At 41.6% G+C, this 23434-nt stretch overlaps 1 protein-coding gene across 1 annotated transcript in view; it reads right to left on the bottom strand.

Moving 5' to 3' along the window:
* Window positions 1-473: 473 nt before the first annotated feature.
* The window catches only part of SMAD3 (SMAD family member 3), a 159622-nt gene continuing 136661 nt past the window's right edge, over window positions 474-23434 (bottom strand). The window contains exons 6-9 of the mRNA XM_072614793.1: window positions 14089-14301; window positions 11694-11831; window positions 7956-8100; window positions 474-5434 (exon numbers count right to left, since the gene is read on the bottom strand). Of these exons, the coding sequence (XP_072470894.1) occupies window positions 5311-5434; window positions 7956-8100; window positions 11694-11831; window positions 14089-14301 (620 nt within the window). The 3' untranslated portion in view covers window positions 474-5310. The remainder of the gene's footprint in view (window positions 5435-7955; window positions 8101-11693; window positions 11832-14088; window positions 14302-23434) is intronic.

Raw genomic sequence — 23434 nt, 5'->3', positions numbered from 1 at the left:
GAGACACATCAAAGTGCTCCACCATAGACCCTGCCGGGTCTGTCAGAGTTGAGCGAACCAAAGATGGGAAACACAACAGATGCTGACAGCCCAATCCTAATGCCTGTGAAAAGCTCAGACTCTGCCCTTCGCTCACTGGAAGGTGTGCATATTAGAAGTACTAGATTCATAGATATTGAGGTGAGCAGAGGTCTTTCTCATTGGGTAAAGAATGAGGATGGCAAATCAGGCTATCATTTAAATAGCCACCAACCAGATGCCAGGTGTTTGTACCCTTAGCATATAAACATTTGCTGGAGATACTGCACACAGGTGTATGATAGGATAGGACTAGGTACATTTTTATTGCTGTTAAAAGTTTCACCTTCTGCTTCTCCGTAGCACTAGAGCAGCTGTGATTTTGGGCAGCTACTTTAAAACACTTTCTGGTCAGAGATAGGGGCCCACAAAAGAATGTCATCTCAACAGATCAATTTTTTTTTAATGAACAGTTTATTAGAATGACAATTAACAGTTTCATATCATAGAGGGAGGGAGAAGGCATACAGATCTTTAACAATAGAGGTACTATGCTTAACAAACAGGTGCTCTTTTCATAAGAATAAAAAAGTTAGAAAAAAACTAAAACACTAAGTACACACATGCTCTTACATAGCTATTTATTAAAAGGCCAGGCTTGGTTGAGAAGCAAAGATAATGAACACACACAACCAGCCCCCCACCCCTCCTAAGAGTCAGTCACAACTTGGATGTGACAGCGAAAGTGGGTGAAGATTGATCATGTTGGCCATCTCCAACCGCACACTAATAAAAGGCTTACAATAGCCCTTCAACATGAAGGTGGCACAAGTCATTGGGACACTTTGAGCCTTCTTCTTCCCAGAAGGCTCAGTGCAGAGCGGAACCCAGCTAGAACAATGGCCACAGTCCTTAACTTGGGCCAGATTCTTGCCCATTTGTATCTATTGCTGTCAGTATCCAAGCCTATAGAGGAGGCTTTTGGGGGCACATGGTATAAAACCACCAGACCATGGAACAAGGCTTAGGGCTGTCTATACTCCCAGATTTTCACAACCACTACTCTCATGGTAGGAAGGCCTTTTCAATTCTCTCCAGAAATTAAATAGTTATGATCCATCTGAATGTTCTAAGAAGTTACTACATAAATATGAAAATACTGATATGCTAGAGTACACTTCACTTTATCATACAAAAAGAAAAATTAATTACTAATCACTGAGAATTTTGCAATCCAGTTTTGATCGTGACAGGTCTGCCTTTACCTGATTGATAGGATTTGATTCCCAGACAACTTTTCAGAAACACATTTTCTCCATTGATTTCATTCTCAGTTCAGTGACACTTATCTAGATTGTTCTGCAATTGGCAGGAGCCCCCTAAGATTTTCCTTCCTTCTGGCCCCTTCCCTCCAGAACATGTAGTTGAGATCCTTAAAACACTTTACAAGAGCACAGATTTCTGAGCCTCAAGGAACTTGAGAGGCCATTGAGTTCAACCTAACGTATGGATGAGAAATCACCGTGTAGTGACTTGCTGCCTTATTTCTGTGTTCTGTTTGAATTTGCCTTTCCTATATTTTGATGTTCTCCTTTCTCAGACTGTCCGTCCTTTCCTCTCTCTACCCAGGTTCATTTTGAAGTCAAATTGCAACTTTGGAACCATTTTTATGATGGAACTAAAGTCAAAATATATGCTGCCTCTGAACATTGTAATAGCTCCATGTTCACTTTTGGGGTTCCTTTCCATATTTTTCAATTCCTTTGCTCTCTAAGCCTTCTTATTCATGGGAAGAAAAGTACAGCACTGTTAGGAACTCTGTAAGGAGGAAGTAGACTGGCCTATTACAGAGGATAGCCCTGAAAAGGCAGTGATCTATCAGAGATCCTCATAAATGTCACCTCATATTGGTGAAGTGAAGAATGAAGTCAGATGTTTGCATCCCTAGCAGAATTACATGCACACTATTTGGGGGGAGGGGAGAAGAAGGGGATTATGGGGCACAAAGTAAATGTACATGGGACTAGAAAATAGCCAAACACTAGAAAAGTGGGGTGGAGCACAGCGGCATGAATAACAGTACACACTACAATTAACAATAATTTTTAAAACTCAATTTAAAAAAAAAAAACAGTATACACACAAGGACAACTGTAAAGTCTGCCAGCAGCCCTGCCCTCATGTGTCATTAACTCCTTTTATACGGAGGATCAAAATACCTGTCACTAGAGTTGTAGCAAAAAAAAATGTCTGCTCTCCTATGAAGCCTGCCAAGAGGACAGCCAATTGAGATGATAAATTCAGTACAGGCCTGTAATACAAACAGGCTGGGCCATCTACCTACATGTGTGTGCTACATGTATCTTAAGTCGCAAGCTATAGTTGTAAGGGATAGGATGGGAGTGAAAGGTGGGGAAAGCAATAAAGCCTTTGGAGATACTGACTACAACATCCTATGGCCCACTGCCCCTTTCGTTAGTGTCAATAGAAACTGCAGAATCATGACATGTACACTGAGAATATAAAAAGGGAACACCACCCTTTAAAATGTTACCTGTACAAAATACATGTAAAACTGGGCAACACAATGTATCCAACTGTTAACAGTCCCCAGATTGTACTCTTTCCTCAGTTCTATCAGTTCTTTTAGAAAAAAATCCAAGATGTGCAAAAGTCCCACATCAGATATTCCAATTAGGAAAACTTTTTTTTGGCAACTGAAGAAGCTGAAATAAGAATGAATACAAGTATCTGAGTCCCCAGGATATCCTTTACTTCTAGTGATACTGCTTCCCAATCTACCTTTTTGTAATTAAAAATGATACTGCTTCCCAATCTACTTTTTTGTAATGAAATTGATTTTAAGAGATGATGTTCAAGTTTGGGTTAAAATTTATGTGATTACCCCATGGTGCTAAGGTTCTACTACATCCTAGAGATATCTCCCCAAGTTACTGTTTGGATGCTTTCCATAAGTGAGCCGTGTCTAAGGGTGTACATGAACGGAGAAGGCAGAGAGAGCATAGCTGTGCAAATAGGGACGAGAGCAATCAGTGAGTTAGAGGCACCTTCCCTCTAGAACCGAACAGCAGCTGAAGAATGCCAAGACTAAGAAACTACATATGGCTTTTGAAAGGCATCATTGAAGCTCTGCTAGAAAATGAAATGAAAATTGCATGCCACTAATCTCATGTCACAAACACGGAAGCACAAACATAAGATACCTAGGCGGCTTCCTGAATTGATCAGAAAGTTGGCTTTCTTGTTTCTTTGTCAGGCATGAACCCTGATACTCTGTAGTGCCTAATTCTCTCCAGTGAAGCCACTGGATTATATCTGCTCTGGGTACTAATATAGAAGAACTTCTTCAAGACGACAGGCACGGATCTTGTTAAAAGCTCCTTTATCACCAGTCTTCCTAAGCCCTTTGGGGTCTATGGAACTCGTGCGTGGAGCTGGGAACTCATCCACTGTTGGAACCCTGTTCCCAAAGCACCCTGAACTCCTAACATTAAAAAATGGCACACGAGGTTTTTGCTTGGCAGAAATAGAGATTTCCCCGCCACATACCCTCACCTGCCTAAATAAGAAGGATTTCCATAGGAAATCCTTTTTTTTCCCTGACACAAATCCATGCAATAATCCTGGATGAGACATTTAAGATGGCAATAATCAGACAGCAAAGAATAAAGTATGGATTGCAGATGACAGTTCAGTCTTCTGTATGCTACAAAAGGTCACTGAGAGAGAAAAGGGGTTCCTTTTTTTCCAGTTGAAAGCATTTATTTATAGTAGTTTATTCAGCTAGGTTTCTAACAGCAAGAACGCTTATGCCACACTCACTGCCAGCATTGCTGTTGATCATCTATGGATATTTAGCTAGAGAATCTCACAGCACAGAAATGACAACAGATACCTTTACACTAAGCTTGTTATTTTCTGAAGTGTTAGATTTCAAAGTAGCCTTTTCTATGCTGATGCTTGATCTGAGATGCTAAGAAATGTCTGGTCAATTCACAGCCATGAATTAGCTTCCAAAGGGTTGGGTTAGCATCTCCCAAACACAGCTTGGGAAAATTTCACCTCCAACAAGTAATGGCTGCAAAAAGTTTACAGCTCCTGCCTCCTCCTCCTCCTCCTTCCTCTCTCAGGGACTTTCCTGTCAATGTCTTAACTGAGGAATTTTTTAAAAAATAAACATTTAAAAGAAGATATGATAAAATGTTAATTTAATGCAACTGACTACATTAAACAGCAGTGGCCAAATGCATCAGGATATGGAGTGAGCTCTTTTGCAAATGATTGGAAACCCACTCAGTGTAGTGCTGTTCTAGCCAAAAACAACTACTCATGACGTGTCCTTTGCTTCATGTAAATAGTTAATGTAATTCAAATCTCTTTGAGATTAATGTGATAATATGAACTATACATCACATATGCACAGAACCTAGACTAGTCTTTCCAACTTTTTAAAGTAAGAAACAAAATGTTTAGGCGAGTTGTAGAAGAGGGAAATGGTTCTCACCAACTTTCCCCACCACCCCCTTGTGCATGTATCACTGTTTCTACTGCATACACTTGCCTTCTTTCAGCTAGTGTGCAGAGAGGACAGGTAAGACATCAAAGGTGGTCTCCATAGTACAGCTTGCTGAAGAGACAGGTCTCAGGAATGCTCAGCTGAAGTGTCCTTTCTTGCCAAACTGCCTGGAGAGCGGGGTTGAGAAAGCCACAGGACACAGTTTCCCCTTTCCACTGCAAACCCAGCATTTCCTCCTAGCAATGCCTTTTAAAGAAGAGTTTCTGTTTTCCATCCTAGACAGATGGGTATTTCTTATTAGATGGTGACCCCCACAGAAAGCCATCGCTGAAGGAGGACAAGGGGGATGGGGAAAGGGACAGGGGAGAAAGGGGCCAATGGGGGATGCAAAATACCACCTTCCAGCTTCAAGACAACTGAACCAAAGTCTGTTTTCACCAGTATGATGAACATGTGCTTTGAATTGACTCTATGGCACCTCATGCTATGAGCCAAATTCCTAATTGATCTGCAGAAGTGGCCGAGTTGGATAGCTACTTTCAAAAACTGCCTCCGTATCTGGTTGACTTTTTTAAAGTGTCAATATCACTTTGGTCGAGGAGAAAAGCTTCTTCTTTGATAGCTGTCAGTTAAACAGGCTTCCCATTTTTAATGAGTCTCAGATTTCCCCACCTCCCTCATCACCCCACCCACCACCACCACTACCACCAACACCTCCACCCGCCCCCCCCCATTCCCATTCCTTCTAGATGTCTCTAAGATACACTAGAGCATCGGATGCTAGGGGAGCCCATCTGTGTGAGGACCTTATCCAGCCACTGGAGAGGACCATTCAGATGTAGCTCAATCCAACATGGGGTACTGGTCACAGTCTGTCTCCTATAAGAATAAAAGAAGGGACAAAGAAAGAGAGACTTTCAAAACCAAACATATCCAAGGGTCTCATCACAGTCCAAACATTCTTTTCTGCTTAGGTGACAGCCTTCTACAGGAATCCAGTCTTACCACATTTTGGACTGTGCTCTGTAGGGAGACGCCAATGAAACAGACTGAACTCCTCCAAAATGAACTGGGGCTTGGGAGGGGGAGGGGTACGAGAAGAGAAGTTATATTTGCTAAACTAATAACTCGGCAAGGAGCAGAGCTGAAAGATATCTTCACCAGGAGAATAAATTCCCATCTAGCCAATAATCTCAGCAGCTTCTAACTGTTGGGTTCTTACGTCTCCTAATTACCCTCAAACCTGGATTCAAGACCAAGTGGGGTACCGAGGTTATATCCGTCTATCTGAACCAAGAATTTCTTTGTCATTAAAACAAACTGCCTGTCAATCCTAAAACTTGCACTCAAGTTCCCTATTACACTGAAACAATTCACTTCTGCATTATTTTGGAAATTCTTACGAGGACTAAAGTAAAGAAATCCACGGAACAATTACTGGAAAAAATCAAGGCACGCCACACATTTCTTTTCCCCAAAGTACTTTCTAAATTGGTGCCGAGAGATGACGCTGCTCTGAGGCAAGCTCCAAAAGGCTTCCTCTGAGCTGTAGCTATTTGTTAGGGATTAATGTGGTTGCCAACTAAAGGTGAGAAGACTAGGAATTCGAGCCTTCAGTTGCTTAAATAAGAGAAGAGTTGTAACCTAATTCTCTTCTTGGCATGTCTACAGTAGGAAAGCAGGATTGTTCTGGGAAGGGGCCACACCCTCAGTCCCGTTAGGTAGACTAACTGGAGTTGGCAGTTGGTGGTGATGGGGTGTGTGTGTACATGTGCCTGTAGGAATGGGTGCGCTGCCAGTGTCCTCTGTGTACCAATTTGAGGAAAGGGCTTTTGCCTTACAGAGCTTTTCCCTAGTACTCTGGATTAAAGGGTACTGATGCAGCACCAATCCCTGTGAGGATTTCCACTTGGAGGCACCATTTTCCTCTCTTAATGTGAAGCTCTGACCAAGTAGAATGGGTCTGGAGAAGAACACAGATCATCATCATCCCCCATCCACTCCCCAAAGTCAAGCTCAGTTGTGTCTGGTCAGCCGTTGTAGACACGAGGGGCAAAACTGAACTTGAACTGGCCATTTTCTAGCCTTGTGTTATTTTTCTACCTTGCCTATTACCCCATGTCCACATCTCCAACTCCATCTCACCTTCCACACAATGTTTCTAACTTTCTATCTTCACACCTACAATCCAAACTGCTGGCAGCATGTCGGCTGATGTGTTTCCCCTAGGTTAATTCCCCATCCTGGGTTACTTTTTAAACAGCCCTTTGGGCACTTTGCTAGAAGAGGAGTTAGCCCATGAAATCGATGAGAGAAAAGCTCACAAGGTCTAGACACCTTGGTTGTTTGAATGGTCAGTTATCTCCCATCTTGGCTTGCAGACTGATTCACAATAATCAGTTCCTTGCACAAGCCATGGTTCCGTGCTTCGGGCCACTGAGGAAAAGAAAGGAACCAGCAGCTAAGGTATGGTAAACTTGAGATGAGGGGTTTTACTGACTGAAATACTCTAATGAGAATCTAACTTTCCATAAGTCATGCTCATCTGGATTTCATTATAAGCTGTGGCCTAGAGCCAATAATGAAATAGGTTTGGCCAGGGTGCAGAATGACTGCAAAACAAAATGGACTGCAAACATCTGGAAAAATGAAGAGAAAGAGAAGAATGACTTGTGAGGCACTGGCTCACAAAGCTGATGCTTTGGTCCCTCTGCTGTCTGCTCTGAGACATGGGGACTGGAAGGAGGAGGATGGGGAAAGAGCTCTGCATAGCTGAGAATGCCTGTTTATATGCTTTTTTTAAAAATGTGAATTTTACGGTATAAACTTGAACAATCTATGGATCTAGGAGAAATTGAAAGCAACAGACTGCACGCCAAAGTGACGTTCGTTGGCTTTTTGTCTGGGTTACCCTCAGAGCCACCTTAAGAAGCATGCAATTCCTAAGCAGTTTTATTTCTCCCTTCACAAATGCTAAGCCCACCTTCTCATCATTCCTGCTTCTCATTTTTCACATCCTTCTAAGAACCAGGGATTATCCTCCCAGTGTATTCAGTTTTCCTGATTCTAGTGTAGAGGGGCCAGGCAAGGGAAGGCAAGAGAAACACATAACTTTTTGGTGACAGGCAATTTTAAAACATTTTGGTCAAAATGTTATAAGGGGAAAGAACGACTAGGCTGAGAGTCAGGAGGTCTCAACTCTGGTCCCACTGTCTTCATGGCCTTGGACAAATCCCTTCCACTCTCAACGTGTCTGATTCTTCATCAGTAAAGTGAAGGGTAATTGGACTAGGTGATTTTCTTAAGGCCCCCACCAGCCCCAGCATTCAAAATTTTACAATTCCCCCTTGGAGATGTGCAATCTTGGAAGGTAAAGCCCCAAACCAAAGAAAGACCAGACCTGTATTCAGCTCCCCAGCCTTTGACAAAGCTCATGCGAATGGTGCACATCCGAGTCAGCTGGTAAACAGCCTCAAAGCCCTGGTTGACAGACTGAGCCAGCAAGGCAGCAAACTCCTGGTTATTGAATATCTTCAGGTTGCATCCTGCCAACAAAACCAAAATAGTATCTCTTTTCCTCAAGAGAGTTTGGGTTAAATCTTCTTCTCTACCAGGTAAACTCTAGAAAACTCAGAGTAGCAAAGGATATTGGGCCTGGAATCAAGAAGACCTGAGTTCAGATCCAGCTGCCTCAGACACTAGCTTTGGGTGACCCACAGCAAGCCACTTAAACCTTCTGTCTGCCACAGTTTTCTTAACTGTAAAATGGAGATAATAATTAGCACCTCAGGGTAGTTGTGAGGATCAGATAAGATGCTTTAAGTGAAAAGGCACTTAGCATAATACTAGCACATGGTAGGTACTACATACACAGTTAAATCTCCATAAAGCTTCTATTGAAAAGTTGTTACCTGATCAGTCTCATGTTTGGTTGCGGAGGTGGGGGTATGTGGGTGCTGTAATTAGTATAAAATATAGTCCCTACCCTCAAGGATCTTATATTCTATTTAAAGAGACAAGATACACATATCTTGTCTATTAAATCATATATTTAAAATATATATTAAATTATAAAATAAAATCATAGATTACAAAATTAAAGAATCTATGAGTATGGAATTAAGGCAGTGGATTGCACTGTAGAAAGCACGTTGGGCTTCAGAGAAGGGAAAGGTCAAAATGGGCTGGAATGGTCAGAGGAGGCTTTTATAGGGAAGATGTGGGCCCAGTGTCTAGTTGGGATTTGCATCAGTACAGGAGATGGAGGAGGGAGGGGAGGCATCCAGGATAATAAAATCATTATGATGAATTCCACTTCTGCAGAAGACAAAAACTTTACAGTTGGCCTAGAGATCCTCTGCAGTATTCCATATTCCTGAGCTCAAATCTGGGCTCAGACTTTTACTAGCTGTGTGACCTTGGGCAAATCACTTCACCCTGTTTGCCTCAATTTCCTCAATTATGAAATGAGCTGGAGAAGAAAATGACAAAACTACCTCAGCATCTTTTCCAAGAAAAGCCCAAGTGAGGTCATGAAGAGTCAGACACAACTGAACAACAAGTGAGATGAGAGGTGATGAGCTTAAGATGGAAGGGGCATCTTGAAAGTTGAAACAATAGCCCTCTAAAGTCCCTTCCAGGTCCCATTAGATTGTGAGCTCCACGAGGGCACGTGCTGTCCTTTGCCTCTGATTGTATCCCACAGTGCCTGGCACACAGCAGGCTCTTAATGTCTACTGACTGATAAATCCATGATCCTCTGATGTTTTCTTCTGGCTGAGACAACCAAAGAAAGCTTCAGTGAAGGAGGTAACATTTCGTATGGCCAGGACAGTGTGGGCAGAGATAACCCAGAGACTAGAAAACATGAAGCATTTTCTTTTAACGGGCCAGTAAGACAGCTTAGCTGGTACTTACAATGGAATTCAAGAGGGCACTAGGATTTTCTCCCATGGACCATGAGCCACTGAGAGACTGGTGACTTAATCAAACTTTACACAAACTCAAGAACACTCTCTACCTAGTTTCCAAGGCTTAGTGTACTGACAAAGGGACCCAAGAATTTCTCTGCCCCTCACAATAGAGGCATAGAGAAGTGTGTATTTACACTAGAACACCTCCACATGAGGGGATGGGAACAGCAGAAGAAAATGAGCACAGTGAATAGGCTGTATCACTGCTTTAGCCAACAAAGCGAGTAGCAGGACCAAATTCATGCTGATTTGGGGGTGTACAAGGAGTAGAGGGAGTGAAGTTTGATGCATCGATAACTAGGAGATTTTATGCTGTCAGCAGGGAAGGCTGGCTCTGTTGATAGGCAAACTAAAATGGTAACACTGGCTCCAAATTAACAAAGGAAGAAACCTGGCAGATGGGCCCCTAGTAGTTTCTGTTTCTACACAGCAAGCTAGAAACCCTCTAGAAGTTGGCTGTGTGTGTGTGTGTGTGTGTGTGTGTGTGTGTGTGTGTGTGTGTGTGTGTGTGTGTGTGTGTGTGTGGTGTGTGTCTGTGCAGTTCTTTAGTTAACTGAAGAAGTGCTTTTCATTTCTTTGCCATAGAATGAAAGATCTCTAAAAAAGTGGGTTTAAGGATTCAGTTATAAAAGGCAAGGGGAAAGGGGAGAACCATCACCAATTAAACCCCTTTTTACTGAAATCCTTTTGTTTTTAGTATCAGGAATATGTAAATCAGAGAACGAAAAATGAATGGCACATATCCCAAAGGGTGACAGGCAGAACACACCAACCTTTTATCTACTAACCAATACCATTGGGGGCCCTGTGGTCCACATTGTCTCCCCTCCCCTTCAAGGGGAAAATGATAAACAACAATAAATAGAAGAACTGATCAAAACTGGAAAATCTTCAAAGGAAAAGAGACGTAGGAACTCTGAGGTGGAGAGTACCTGAGAGGCCCTCTGCCACACTGAGAAGCCCCCTCTGCCTTTTCCCTGATGTGGGGGGAGCAGCTTTATCCCCTTTATTGGGGATAAAGAAGGGGCAATGAAGCCCACTGCTTCCAATATAATCCACTCTGCTTTCTGAAAGGTTGTTTGTTAGAAGTCTGCCCTTATAACGACCTCTGTTGTTCAGTCGTTTTTCAGTCATGACCCCAATTTTTTGTGGCCTCAATTTTTTTTGGCAAAGATACAGGAGTGGTCTGCCATTTCCTTCTCTAGCTCATTTTACAGATGAGGAAACTGAGGCAAAGAGGGTGAAATGACTTGCACAGGGTCACACAGTTAGTGACTGTCTAAAACTGGATTTGAATTTAGGTCTTCCTGACTCTATCCACTGTACCACCTAGGTGCCCATGGTACCTCCACAACTTGTGTTTTTTCCCTTCACTTCTGTTTCTGCAGTTGCCACAAGTGCCATCCCCATTCCCCCAAATTCCAACTTATTCTCAAATTTGCACTGCAAACATTGTTCCAACTTGTATGTTTTCTGGGACTCCTGATTTGTTCCTTTCTCTGCAAATCTGATAACACCAGTACAAAAGGGGAGGCAAAAATATATGCCACAAACTGTAAGTCAGATACCACGGGCTGTGAACAAGAGAAACACATGAGAGAGGGCTGCATTCAGAGGCAAAGGAACTGAGTTCAAATCCAGACTTTGCCACTTAACTATCTTTGGGCAAGGCAATTTCTCTGGGCTTCAGTTTCCTTTTCTGTAAAACAAAGGAGTCAAATAAGAAGACTGCTAAGGACCCTTCCAGGTCTACACCAAGGATTCCAGGATCTCCAGCAACCAGCCTCAATCTCCCCTGAGCTACAATCTTGTTCTCATCCAATAAGGTACACGGCTAAGGGGATCTTGAAGACTGTAACCAGCAAAAGCCATCCATGTTAAAATTCAATTTAAGTAGACTCTATAGAGCCTGCATTGTCAGCAAATAGTAATTATTAAGCATCCCTTGGACACATGATACTATGCTGACCACTGTTTAAATACAATTAGATAAATGTCATTTCTGCCCCTAAGGAACTCCATGAAAGCCACCAAGGAGAATCGATGAGAAGACAGCTGTGCAAACACAAACAGCAAAGAAAGATTGAGAAGTAAAGAAATGGACTCAGATACCCTGGGGTTCTCAGAATAAGGGCAGGGAGCCAGGGGCCTGTGGGCTGGATTACCTGGTGGAATCTTGCAGACGGTTGCCGGGTGCCAGCCGTAGCGCTGGTTACAGTTGGGGGACTGAACAAAAATGGCGCTGTCGCTGAGGCATTCTGCAAAGACCTCCCCTCCGATGTAATAGAGTCGCACTCCTCTCCCTGCGGAACAAACACCAGTGGAAATACTGAGGCTTCCCACCACCAAAGCACAGCCACTGTCCTCCCTGTCAGTCTGCAAGACCAGCTGTGACTGTGATTCAGGCACAGAGAAGCAAGTCTGTGCTCTCCCCACCTTCCTTGCCCCAACTCACATACTCAATTAAAGGCCAAGGGTGGCCTGGGAACTTTATCTCCCCACCCCCAGAATCTGAACAAAGGCCATAAAAAAAGATAGCGAATGCCCTGCAAATGTCTAGCTTTTATGTTTCGCTTCTGCCCCACCTCCAAGGAGGGAAAAGGATGAGAAGTAATTGAGAACATGACTGAAAAGAATGGACAAGGTGACTTTTCCACAGCTATAACCCCATAACTAACGCAACACCCTCTCAAAAGTCTCAGGTAAAAAGAGAAGCTCAGTTCACAAAAGATAACCAGCTCAGAAACAGGAATGGCTTTCTGAACATCTTGCCAAATTGGGCAGACCTTTCCCTGCCTTCTTCTGGGTTCCAACCCTTTGGCTTTTAGGTAGTGACTACTGAATCTGATCATACATGCGTCCCTCCCGACCCTCTGCAAACTTAAAAAAAAAAACAACTTTCCATTAAAAAAAAAAACTTTCCATAGGCTTAACATACAATTTTCCATCTTGTTTTAAATTCACCCCAGATGGACAAACTATTTTTAAACTTGTTTCAAATCCAATTACATAAAGCCTCTAACATGCTTTCTCTCTCTCTCTCTCTCTCTCTCTCTCTCTCTCTCTCTCTCTCTCTCTGTCTCCTTCCCCCCCCCCCCCAGTGATGTTTTCTGTCTCCTGTAGGGAAGGGAAGGGTCACTATTTGTGTTCCTTCCTAAAAATAAGGAAGAGATCAGAGATCAGAGAAGTAAGCCCTATGTCACATGCTGGGGTGCTGAGCATATTAAAAATGAAAGCTGGCATAAAGGAAGCTTCATGTGCTCATTCTGCCCTTCCTATTTCCACCACTCTACTTTTGTCATTTCTATTGCACTTGTATCTAGAGGACATAGGAGATGCTGATGGATAGGACTATAACACTGTTAATTCTTCCACATCAAGGGGGTTAGAGACTCTGCACCTCCATGATTTGGAAAAATCCGCATAAAATATTTTGGCCTTCCCTTTATCCTAGAGAAGAAGCCTGAATTATTAGGATATTAAAAGATTAAATATGTTGATGTGATATAATACTAAACATATTTTGTGCATGTCAGAGTTTATAAACTTTTTCCATGTCATCTGTTGACCTTCTAATGTCATCTGTGGCTTCTGCAAAACTCCCCCCAAATATTCATTTGATTTCTTATGCCGATCCATGATATATATTGAAACCACAATGGGGAAAGTCATGATGTGGAAAGGATAACTGTACGGTTGTTGGAGGAAGGCAGGTGGGCAACTGTGCTGTCTGAGCTGGGAGCTAGAAAGGAGTATAGGAATAAAGATGCTAAAGCCTAGAAAAATCAAGTTGGGTTTTTTTCCCCTTTTAGAAATTGTGCTTTTTAAACATACACTCACATATTAAAATGTTTTCCTCAATTTGGCTTCTTTTCTGTCTGCCTTCATATCTCTAAATATAACAGTAATTTTACAAGTATGTCAAATTATACGCATGCATGATACATTTTTATGTTTCTCAACTATATGACTATGTCTGCAAAGAGTCAAACCATCACAGATTTGTAGCTGGCAGGGCCTTTAGAGGTCATCTAGTCCAATCCCCTTATTTTACAGATGGGGAAACTGAGGGCCAGAGAAGTTGTCACAAAATATAGAAAGTGTCAGAGCTGGGATTTACACCCAAGTCCTTTGACTCCAAATCTAAAATTCTTTCTGCTGCAACACCATGTGCATCACCTGCTGCTTAAAGAACAAACAAAAAAACCCCAACCCATGTTGCACGCATTTTTTTACCATCATCTCTTTCTTCTCCCAAGATAAGTTCATTTGTTTCCTGCCTTTAAAATTCCCAGAAATGTTATATCTCTAGGTGGAAATATCTAGGAAAAGGAGGGAAAAGGGTAGGGAGAAAAGCAGAGACAACCATCCATGAAGGACTATCCCCAGAGAACAGTGGGGTACGACGCTGAAAATCTGGTCAAAGCAATTGATGCTGCTTGTCTTTCTCCAGAAAGGAGCGATGATTAGGGCCCTCACTTCCCGCTGCTCCCCAGAAAACAGTCCCTCTGCTCAAGCCTACTGGGGGAAGGTGGGCAGGGAACTGGGGGGTGCCTTTACCAATGTGTCGTCTGGTGAGCTCCACGGCTGCATTCCTGTTCACATTGGACAATAAACCCAGGCAGAAGCGCTCCGAGTTGGATGGGTCAGTGAAACCATCTACTGTCATGGAAGGCTGAGAGGCATGGAAAGTCTCCCCCACCCTCTGGTTCAGTTCATAGTAGGAGATGGAGCACCAGAAGGCAGGCTCGCAGTATGTGACAGGCTGCAGATCTGCACAAGACACAAAGGACACGAAACAAGTTATTGGACAGTATAGTCACCAGGAGTCACTAACAAGAAAGTAATGGAGAGGAACGAAAGAAAAACAGTGACGATGATAACAAAATCCAGAGAAAAAAGTCTTTCAAAAGTTCAGAAAGGGATACAGAAATGGGGCGATTTTGTAACTCTTATTAAGATGAATGTACAACAAACTGTGAATATGTATTGGAAAGTTTATAAGTTTATGGACAATCTGTTTTATTTTTGTTTGTATATTTAGATTTTTTGCTGATGGTTACTAAGTTTATACTTAATTATGAAAGAACACTGATAATTATTTAATAACCACTTGATAATCAGAAGATCTTGGTTTCACTCCTAGACCTATCACAAACTTATATACCCAACTCATTTAAAACACTCCAGGCCAGTTTCTTCATCTGTGAAATGGGCATAAAACTTGTCTCATATAAGTCACATATTTTTGTAAAGCTTCCATATACTCTGTCAAAACCTTTCCTGATGTAAAATTTGCAAAGATCAAATGGGACAATATCAGAAAAAGTTCTTTGAAAAGCACAAAACATGCTACAAATATAAGGTGATATTATGGAAAAGATATTGATCTCATTCATCAGATTATTTTTTAGCCTACAAAGTCATCTGAAATAGTGCTTAAGGTATACATGAAGGCAATGGGTTACTGGTTAATGGCATCAGTCACTTCAGAGAACTAGCCAACCTAATCATAGATGTTACAAGTGTGCGCCATCCTACAGGGAGATAAGGTAGTTGGTCACACTAACTACTTAATGTAGTTAGTGTAAAATTATCCCAGACCTTCTCAAAAATCAGCCATTCTTCCAAGATTCCCAAAAGCTATCCACATTCATTTCTTGCCCAAGAAGGAATTTAACTGCTCTGATGGTCTTTTTCTAATGTAGCTCCATACTACCTACTTCAATTCATTTCTTCCCAAATATCATGTTAGAATCCCTGGATTTTTCAGAGCTCAGCTGAAGCACTACCGTAACATGAAGCTGTTCATGGTCACCGAAGTCCTTAGTGCCTTCCCACAAATTAAAAAAAATCACCTTGAATATTTATATATACCTATATATTACCCACCTGCTAGTGCCTTCCCTCCCTGTCTTGTATTTAACTATCTAGTTTTAACAAAATATTCTGTATATGCTTATATACATACATGTTGTCTCACCCAAGTTTCTTGAGAATAGGGACTGCCTCAATTTCATAGTAGCTGGAATACAGAGTATGTGCCTTAGCAAATGTCTATTGATTGATTAGCAATTATGAAATGCTTGTTAATTGATCGACTGCTTTTGCCAGGTTGACCTCTGTACTTTCCCCAGGCCACAAATGAGCAAACTACTGCCCCTATATGCTTATTCATCTTGATCCTTCCACATGGATGAGATGTGCTTTCTCCCCCTCCCCCCAAATCAACTTATCCAGATCCAACCTATGCTTAAGAGACTGGCTCAAATTCCACATCCACCATGAGAAATTTTCCATTTGTTCATCCCCTTAATGACCTCCCCCTTCTACGAACACTTGTAGCCTGAATAGTCTGAACCATTCAAATACATCCTGTCTTAAATGGGCTTGGTAGAATAATGTGTTTGTCCTTCATTTTCGAAGAAGATCATGCCATCAGATAAATAATGACGTGACTTGCACTTGACTTTGATTTGAATGAGGGAGGACTGTGCAAGGTCACCAGCCTCACTTGTCCTCCAGAGCCATCTGGGTCCAGTGGCAAGATATTCATCAGGATGACTGGAGATGGCTCAGGATGCAGTGGGAGACCTTGGCCCTATTTTTTCAGGTACTCACTTAGAGTGAGGTAACACTCATTCAGTGAATAGGCCTCTTTAAGAAGTGAGTCAAGGGATGGTCCCATTAATTTGAAAAAAAAAAATCAAGCTGGGTGGAGAATATCCTCAGGATTGCTGTTTCAAAGAGCAACGGTTACCAACTGACATTCACGGTAAGCCAGGAGGGCCCAAAATACAGCCATTAAGTACAGCTTGAGCAGGAACCTATTGTGGTCCAATCTATGAGCTTCAGAGTGAACTGGGTTTAAGGTGAAAGGAAGGAAGGAAGGAAGGAAGGAAGGAAGGGAGGGAGGGAGGGAGGGAGGGAGGGAGGGAGAGGGGAGAGTGAGAGAGAAAGAAAGAAAAAGAAAGAAAAGAAGGAAGGAAGGAAGGAAAGAAAGACTAGGAAATAATAATAGGTGGAATAATAGGAGAGAGCTGAAAGAAGTCTTAGCGGTTGGTCTGATGCCTACATTTTACGGATAGGGAAACTAAAACCCGACCTCAATCCTAGAGAGGATTGAATTAAGTTCAGTGACTTATTTGCCCCAAATCATTTTTCGACAGCAATATCTCCTAAGATCCTTCTCTAATAAGAAAATGTTTTCTGGGATAGTCTCATATTATTTCCTGTATGTCTGACATCACTTCAATCGGTTCCTTGAGGACCTGGGCTATATCTTACATTTCTTCTGAATTGCTACCTGTTCAGTAGCATACCTACTGAATAAAAACTTTAAGTTCCCAGAATCTCAGAGTGGGGAAGAATTTCAGTGGTCATCTGGTCATTCCTGAATAAAAATCCTCACCAAGACATCACAGACAAATGGTGACTATCCAAACTTTGAAAAGAAGCTCTCCAGGCAGGGGAAGCACACTAGGTTCCACAGTTTCCCATTCTACTTTTGGAGAGCTCTCACTATTAGGAACATTTTCCTTAAATTTGGTCTAAATATACATTTCCAAAACTTCCACTCATGGTTCCTAGTTTTATTCTATGGGGCCAAGCAAGACAAATCTATTCTTTTTTCTCCATGTTAGCCCTACAAATGCCCGAAGACAAGTGTCACATCTATACCTCAATATTCTCAAGTTTCTTAGTTTTCTCTTAGTTCCTTTGATTAATCCCCACATGATATGACTTTGAGGTCCTTCATCATACTCATCACCTTCCAAAGTGTGGCACCCACAAATGAAAATGAACACTATACTCCAAATGTAGTGTGAGTAGGACAGGGTAAAAAACTCTCCCTTTCCTTATACTGGACATCACATGTCTCATAATGGAGCCTCAGATTGTGTGTGTGTGTGTGTGTGTGTGTGTGTGCGCGTGTGTGTGTGCGCGTGTGTGTGTGTTGGGAGGCTGCTTCGCTATTGGACTGCTGACTCATATTGAGCTTTGAATCCACTAAAACACCTACAATCTTCTTCATACCAACTGCTAAAGCCCACCTCGTACTTGTAAAGTTTTCTGAAATCAAACGTACGAGGTTACATTTCTTCTTATTCAGCTTCTTCTTTAACTTGGACCAACACTGTAGCCTGTTTTTCTCCCTCTTTGGATATTGACTGTCATCCAATGTGTTAGCTATCCCTCGAAGCTCTGTGTCATCTGCATGCTGGATAAGCCTGCCATCTGTGTCTTTATCCTAAATCATTGATAAAAATGTTCCACAGCACTGGTCCAAGGACAGATGCTTGGGATACTCCACCAAAGACTTTTTTCCAAGGTGGCATGAACGGATTAATGACTATTCTTCAAATCCAGTCATTTAGTAGTTATAAATTCAAATAACTGTATGGTCATTTGTTCTTTGACATTTCATCCTGTCCATAAGGATGTCATGGTTTGATCAAAAGCTTTGCTGAAATCTAGGTAAATGAGATATGTAACAGATTTATTCTAATCTATCAGCCTAAGGCCACTGAAAAATGTGCCATAAGCAGTGTTTTTCTCAAAGGTTCCAAGAAAGTTTGGTTTATCTTACATATTAGTTAGGTTCTCTATGTTTGATTCTGTGATGGTGGCACAGCCATGAAAGGACAAGAGAATTTCACCCTGGCTGAGACTTGGTGCTAGTTTCAAGTCCTCTCCTCTGCCCCTTACAGCACATTCTTACTCTGGGAGAAATAGCCAGATTAGAACATAAACCTTAATCCCCTTAAAAGCTTAAAAAAACTAAAAAATCTGATCTGGAAAAATATTCCAAACTAATTAGGATCTAAGGAGATGTCCAATAGGCACAATATGGATTGCCAACTGAAGACGAACAATTTCATTTCTAGCTCATTTGGTGACTCCAATCAAATCTATATACGTAAAATCTTATGACATGAATGCGATAAAATATATAGGAGTTAGGAAAAACCTGGGCTCTCATTTAGGACATGCTGTTTGACCTGATAGAATTCCTGAGGGTAGGAATTGTTTTACTTTTATTTTTGCATAATCAATACCTGTCGTAGTGCCTGGCACACAGTAAGTTTAATAAATTCCTTACTGATTGGCTCAATGGTTCTGATACTGACTATATGGTCCTTGGTATGTCTGTTCTTTCCATGGTATCAATATGGAAAATGTAGAGTCTTCCTTGTTCCATTCCTATACCTTTACAAGGATGGAGTAAGGTGACACCGTTGTGATATAAGATGGAGGTTCTTAACCCTTTCCATGTTAATAGACCCCTCTGACAGTCTGGTGAAGGCTATATACTACTCAGAAGTTTGTAAATGCATGAAATAAAATACATAGGATTACAAAGGAAATCGATTATATTGAAAAAGATGTAATCCTGTTCCCCATCCAAGTTTATGGACCCTCTGAAATCTATCCACTGATCCCTTGGGAGTCCAAGGAGACCAGGTTAAGAGTCCTTGATGTTAAATTAAGACAATCAGAATTTTCTGATGCTGCCCAGGACTGGCCTCCACTGGGGACAATGGAGGTCCAAGAAGTGGGGAGAGGCCGAGGTAGTGGGGAAAGGAACCTTCCCTGTTAACCCTTTGGGAAGGTGGAGGCAACAGCAACATCCTCTGGAACTTACATCTGGTGGTCTGCCTTCCAGGGAATGGACCTAGTTGGCTCTGTAGAGAGTATACCAAACATCTTATTTGTTATTTAAGGATTATGAAGAGAAAAGCTAATTTCTAAACCAAGCCTTCATCAATATGTAGATTATATTGTCTTGGAAATTTAATTAAAAATGGCTAGTGGCTAATGGCTTAAGCATAAGCTTAATTAAAAAGGGCTATTTGAATGCTCAAAGTAGCCAAATTCTATGGAGATAGACACCATGGAGAGCAGGGGGGAAGAAGGGGAATCCCCATTTCGCCTGACTTATTTCTCATCCTAGCTCTGCCTCTTACTAGGCATGTGACGTACAGAAATAATGTCATCTTTCCAGGACTCAGTTTGTTCATCATAAAAGAAAGGGGTCCCTGCTAGCTCTGTGATCTTGTGGGTTTGTGCTTCTTGGCCAAGTTCAAGCATCTTTAAAATCAACCTAAAATCTTCAATTCTGCTTGAACAGATTACCCCCGCTGGTCTAGCCTCGGTCCAGTGAACCACGCACTTTGGCCGGTGCGGGGAGGGGAAGCATAATTAGTTCCCCACTACCAATTAACTCCACTAAATATGAAAAAGCAGAGCCAAACACACCCATGCCTGCTTCCTTGTTGGACACAGTACTGAAACAACACCCCTCACCAGTGTCATTTTGGAGGACCAACAGTCTAGGACATCTCAGAATTCAGAGCTCATCATAATAGCAGCTTGAATCAGTGGGCCCTCCCAGGCAGATCTGAGGTCTCCGACAAACATCCCTGCATCTCCCAAGGACATGTTGAACAGACAACACAACATCGTATCAAAGCAACTAGTGGAAAACATTTGTAATGCAGGAGCCTGACACTTAATTAGGAAGATGCCAGTTCTGGGGAGCTGTGTAGCTGAGCCAAAGAAAAGTTTGACAGCTGCTTTTTGAGATAGTATTATTTAGGTTACTTAACCTCGTTTCAAAACATGGCCAGACTCCTAGAAAAGAACTACTCCCAGACACTTATTTGTTATTCCGGAGTACCCATGATGAATTTTTTCTTCTCTCCAGCACCCTTCTTCCTTCCCTCCAAATTATCTCCCAAATATCTCTGACTACTTTCACACTGACTTGCAGCCTACAATTTTCTCCTCTCCTGGCTGCCCATCTGTGCCCCACTGATGCTCATTTATTCTGCCAAAGGAGAAGTGTTTAGGATAACCAAACTTACAACATTAACAATGAGCTACCCAAGTGCTCTCTAGAGTGGAGATCACATGACTTCTCCACTGGGAACACGAGTACCTTAACTTAGGACTGGCCCTTTGCCAGGTTAAACTCACTGAATGACCTCAATATTGGGATCAGCTCTGCACTGGCACACTCTTTCTGTTTTATTTAAAGAAGAAAAAAAGAGAATAAAATCCAGAAGGCAACACTTGGCATCTGAAACTTCTATTAAAAACATCTGTAAATGAACCAAATCCATTTGGGGGCAAGGGGGATGGAGAGGGAGGGAGAAAGGAGGGAAATACATTATAAGGTAAAAATCTAAAGCAAACAATGCATCAAGGACAGAAGCTAAACTTGGAAGAGGAGATGGTTTTAAAAAGGGCAACAAGATAGGCCACTTCCATATTCCACTTTCTCGTAGAACCTGGAATCTAACACTAATCCATCTGGCAAAAGCTTGAACAGATCTAAAAACTTGCCCACAAGTCACATACTGTTCCTCCCTCCACCTCCCCAAACCCCATCCCATTTGCACCATTGTCAAATCTTCTATGCACCTATTCTCAGTCATATTTGGGAAGAGCCAAATTGTGAGTTCTTACATAATGGCAAGGAAGCTGTTCACTGGACATTGAAGATATCTGGCTAGATGCACTGATACCTTCGCATCACTAAGAAATTGCTGCTTCAGAGTATTAAGTGATAACTAAATTTGATTGAAGCATGAATATGCACCTCTAAAGTTCCCTGGGAAACAGTCAGGGAACAACTTATTCACCTGGAAGGATTTTCTCAAGCAAGATCATTAATCTTCCTCCTCTCTCTCCCATTTTTCTCCCCAATTATACACTCTGGAAAATTTGGATCTCTGTCTCTGTCTCTGTCTCTGTCTCTCTGTCTCTCTGTCTCTCTCTCTCTCTCACACACACACACACACACACACACACACCCCAGTTTTGTATGACAGTAGGAGAATCACACACCATTTCCTCATTTTCGATCAAATCTGGCAACCCTTCACTAAGCACCTACTATGCTTCAAGACTTGTTGCTAGGTTTCTGACATGCTCTACTGAGACCACCACCCCTTCAGTTTCTCTACACAGTGCTGTGATGTCAGACAGCTCTCTCTGATTCAGGACAATCAGAGTCTGAATGGGGAGCAGAATAGAGGTGGGTGGTAGGGATGTGTTGAAACCACCTCAAACTAGCTCATGAAAGTCAAGTTTTCAGTGTGGGCATTTATGTCTTAGAAATGAGCAAACTCTACAAATCCAAGGCTTGATTTTTTGTTGTGTTGATTGACTAGACTTAAGGAAGTGATAGAGAAAATGGTGCTAATGTAGATTAAATTTTAAAGTGTATTTTCTCTCCGGAGAGATAGTTGTTAAACATTTACCAATACACTAATGAGGGGAGAGCAATAAACAGGATAGAATAAGACACGGATGGGGAATCTTCAGCCTTGAGGCCACATGTGGCCCTGCAGGTCCTCAAGTGTGGCCCTCTGGCTGAATCCAAAGTTCACAGAACAAATCCCCTCAATAAAAGGATTTGTTCTATAAAACTTGGATTTGGTCAAAAGCTGCATTCAAAGACCTAGAAGGCTACATGTGGCCTCAAGGCTGAAGGTTCCCTACTCCTGGTCCAGGAATACTGCATTTTCCCTCAACTCCTCATAAAAATAACTGACAACTTCTGGTCCTGATAGGGAGAAGAAAGCAAAGGGAAAGGATCTAAGTGTCAAGATTAGGGATTAGATTTTGTAAGGCTAAAGTTCCTACTACAAACTGTGCACAAAGCAGATGCTTAATATACTCTACTGAATTCATGCTTTGGCACTCCTAGTAAGTAGCAGGATGGCTTTAGGTATTTATGGGGGTTGCTGTTATTTAATATCAACTCTCTGTACCATGGATTCCTTTGATGATAAAAAAAATTTGCACATGTTAAAGTGAACATTCAATGTTTCTGATGGACAGTGTAGTGGAGAGAGCCCTGGCTTTGGCATCTGGAAGATGTGGGTTTTGAATCCTCATTCAGACACTGACCATCTGTGTTACCCTTAACCTCTCTGAGCTTCAGTTTCCTTATCTATAAAATAAGGGAGTCTAATTGGATGTCCTTTAAGTCTCTTCCAGCTCTAAACTATGATCTTGTGATCTTAATACAGACATACAGGGCACCATTTTCAACCCATGAGTAGGACGTACAAAGAAGATCATAGGATCATAATTTGGAGCTGGACAGGACCTTTAAAGTCATCCAGATAATATAAAGCTAATTGTTAGAATATCTTCTGTTTTTAGATTAACGTTATTCTGAATTTAACAATGCTATTAATAACTTGATAAGAAGGATGCATTAGCAATCAAGAAAGTGTTTTATAATTGAGAACAATATTTGTTGCAACAATTCACTCTATAAAATGCCTCCTTTTTCCCCTTTGCTTTGAGAAATCAATATTTTGGAAGACTGTTTCAATGCCCTTCCAGATATTCATCAGGACGCCAAGGCCTCCTCGGCATAGGCATCTTGTCATCTCCTCTTTTAAACTATTTTTTTAAATTTGGAAACATAACTATGCTGATCTAAGAGAAAGCCCAAATTAGAAGTAACAGAACAACACACCCATATAAATGTATTTCCTTACAAATTATTATATTCTTTTTGAGACACTGTATTTCATTATGAGAATTATTAACCCTCTGCTTCCTTGTCTCTTCAACTTTCCTAAGTTCACCCAATTGACCACAGATAGGACTGGTACAAAAAAGATTTTGTAATACTTAAAAAAAAAGAAATAGACAACAATTAGTTATGGACTGAGGCTGACATGTGATACCATGGGATGTCATGTGATATGTATGACATGACAATGATTCTGCTTTACACATTATTTAGTGTACTTAGTGATTCTATACCCTTAAGAAACCAACTTTTTGTTCATATGACCAATTTAGACTAATCTTTAATGGTTCCTCACATAAACTGAACATACATGCTATCTGGGACTACCTTTTAATATCACTTTTT

Source organism: Notamacropus eugenii, chromosome 1, assembly GCF_028372415.1.
Source record: "Notamacropus eugenii isolate mMacEug1 chromosome 1, mMacEug1.pri_v2, whole genome shotgun sequence".
Classification (NCBI taxonomy): domain Eukaryota; kingdom Metazoa; phylum Chordata; class Mammalia; order Diprotodontia; family Macropodidae; genus Notamacropus; species Notamacropus eugenii.
The sequence above is the reverse complement of the archived record's forward strand: the minus strand, read 5'-3'. Positions and strand labels throughout refer to the sequence as shown.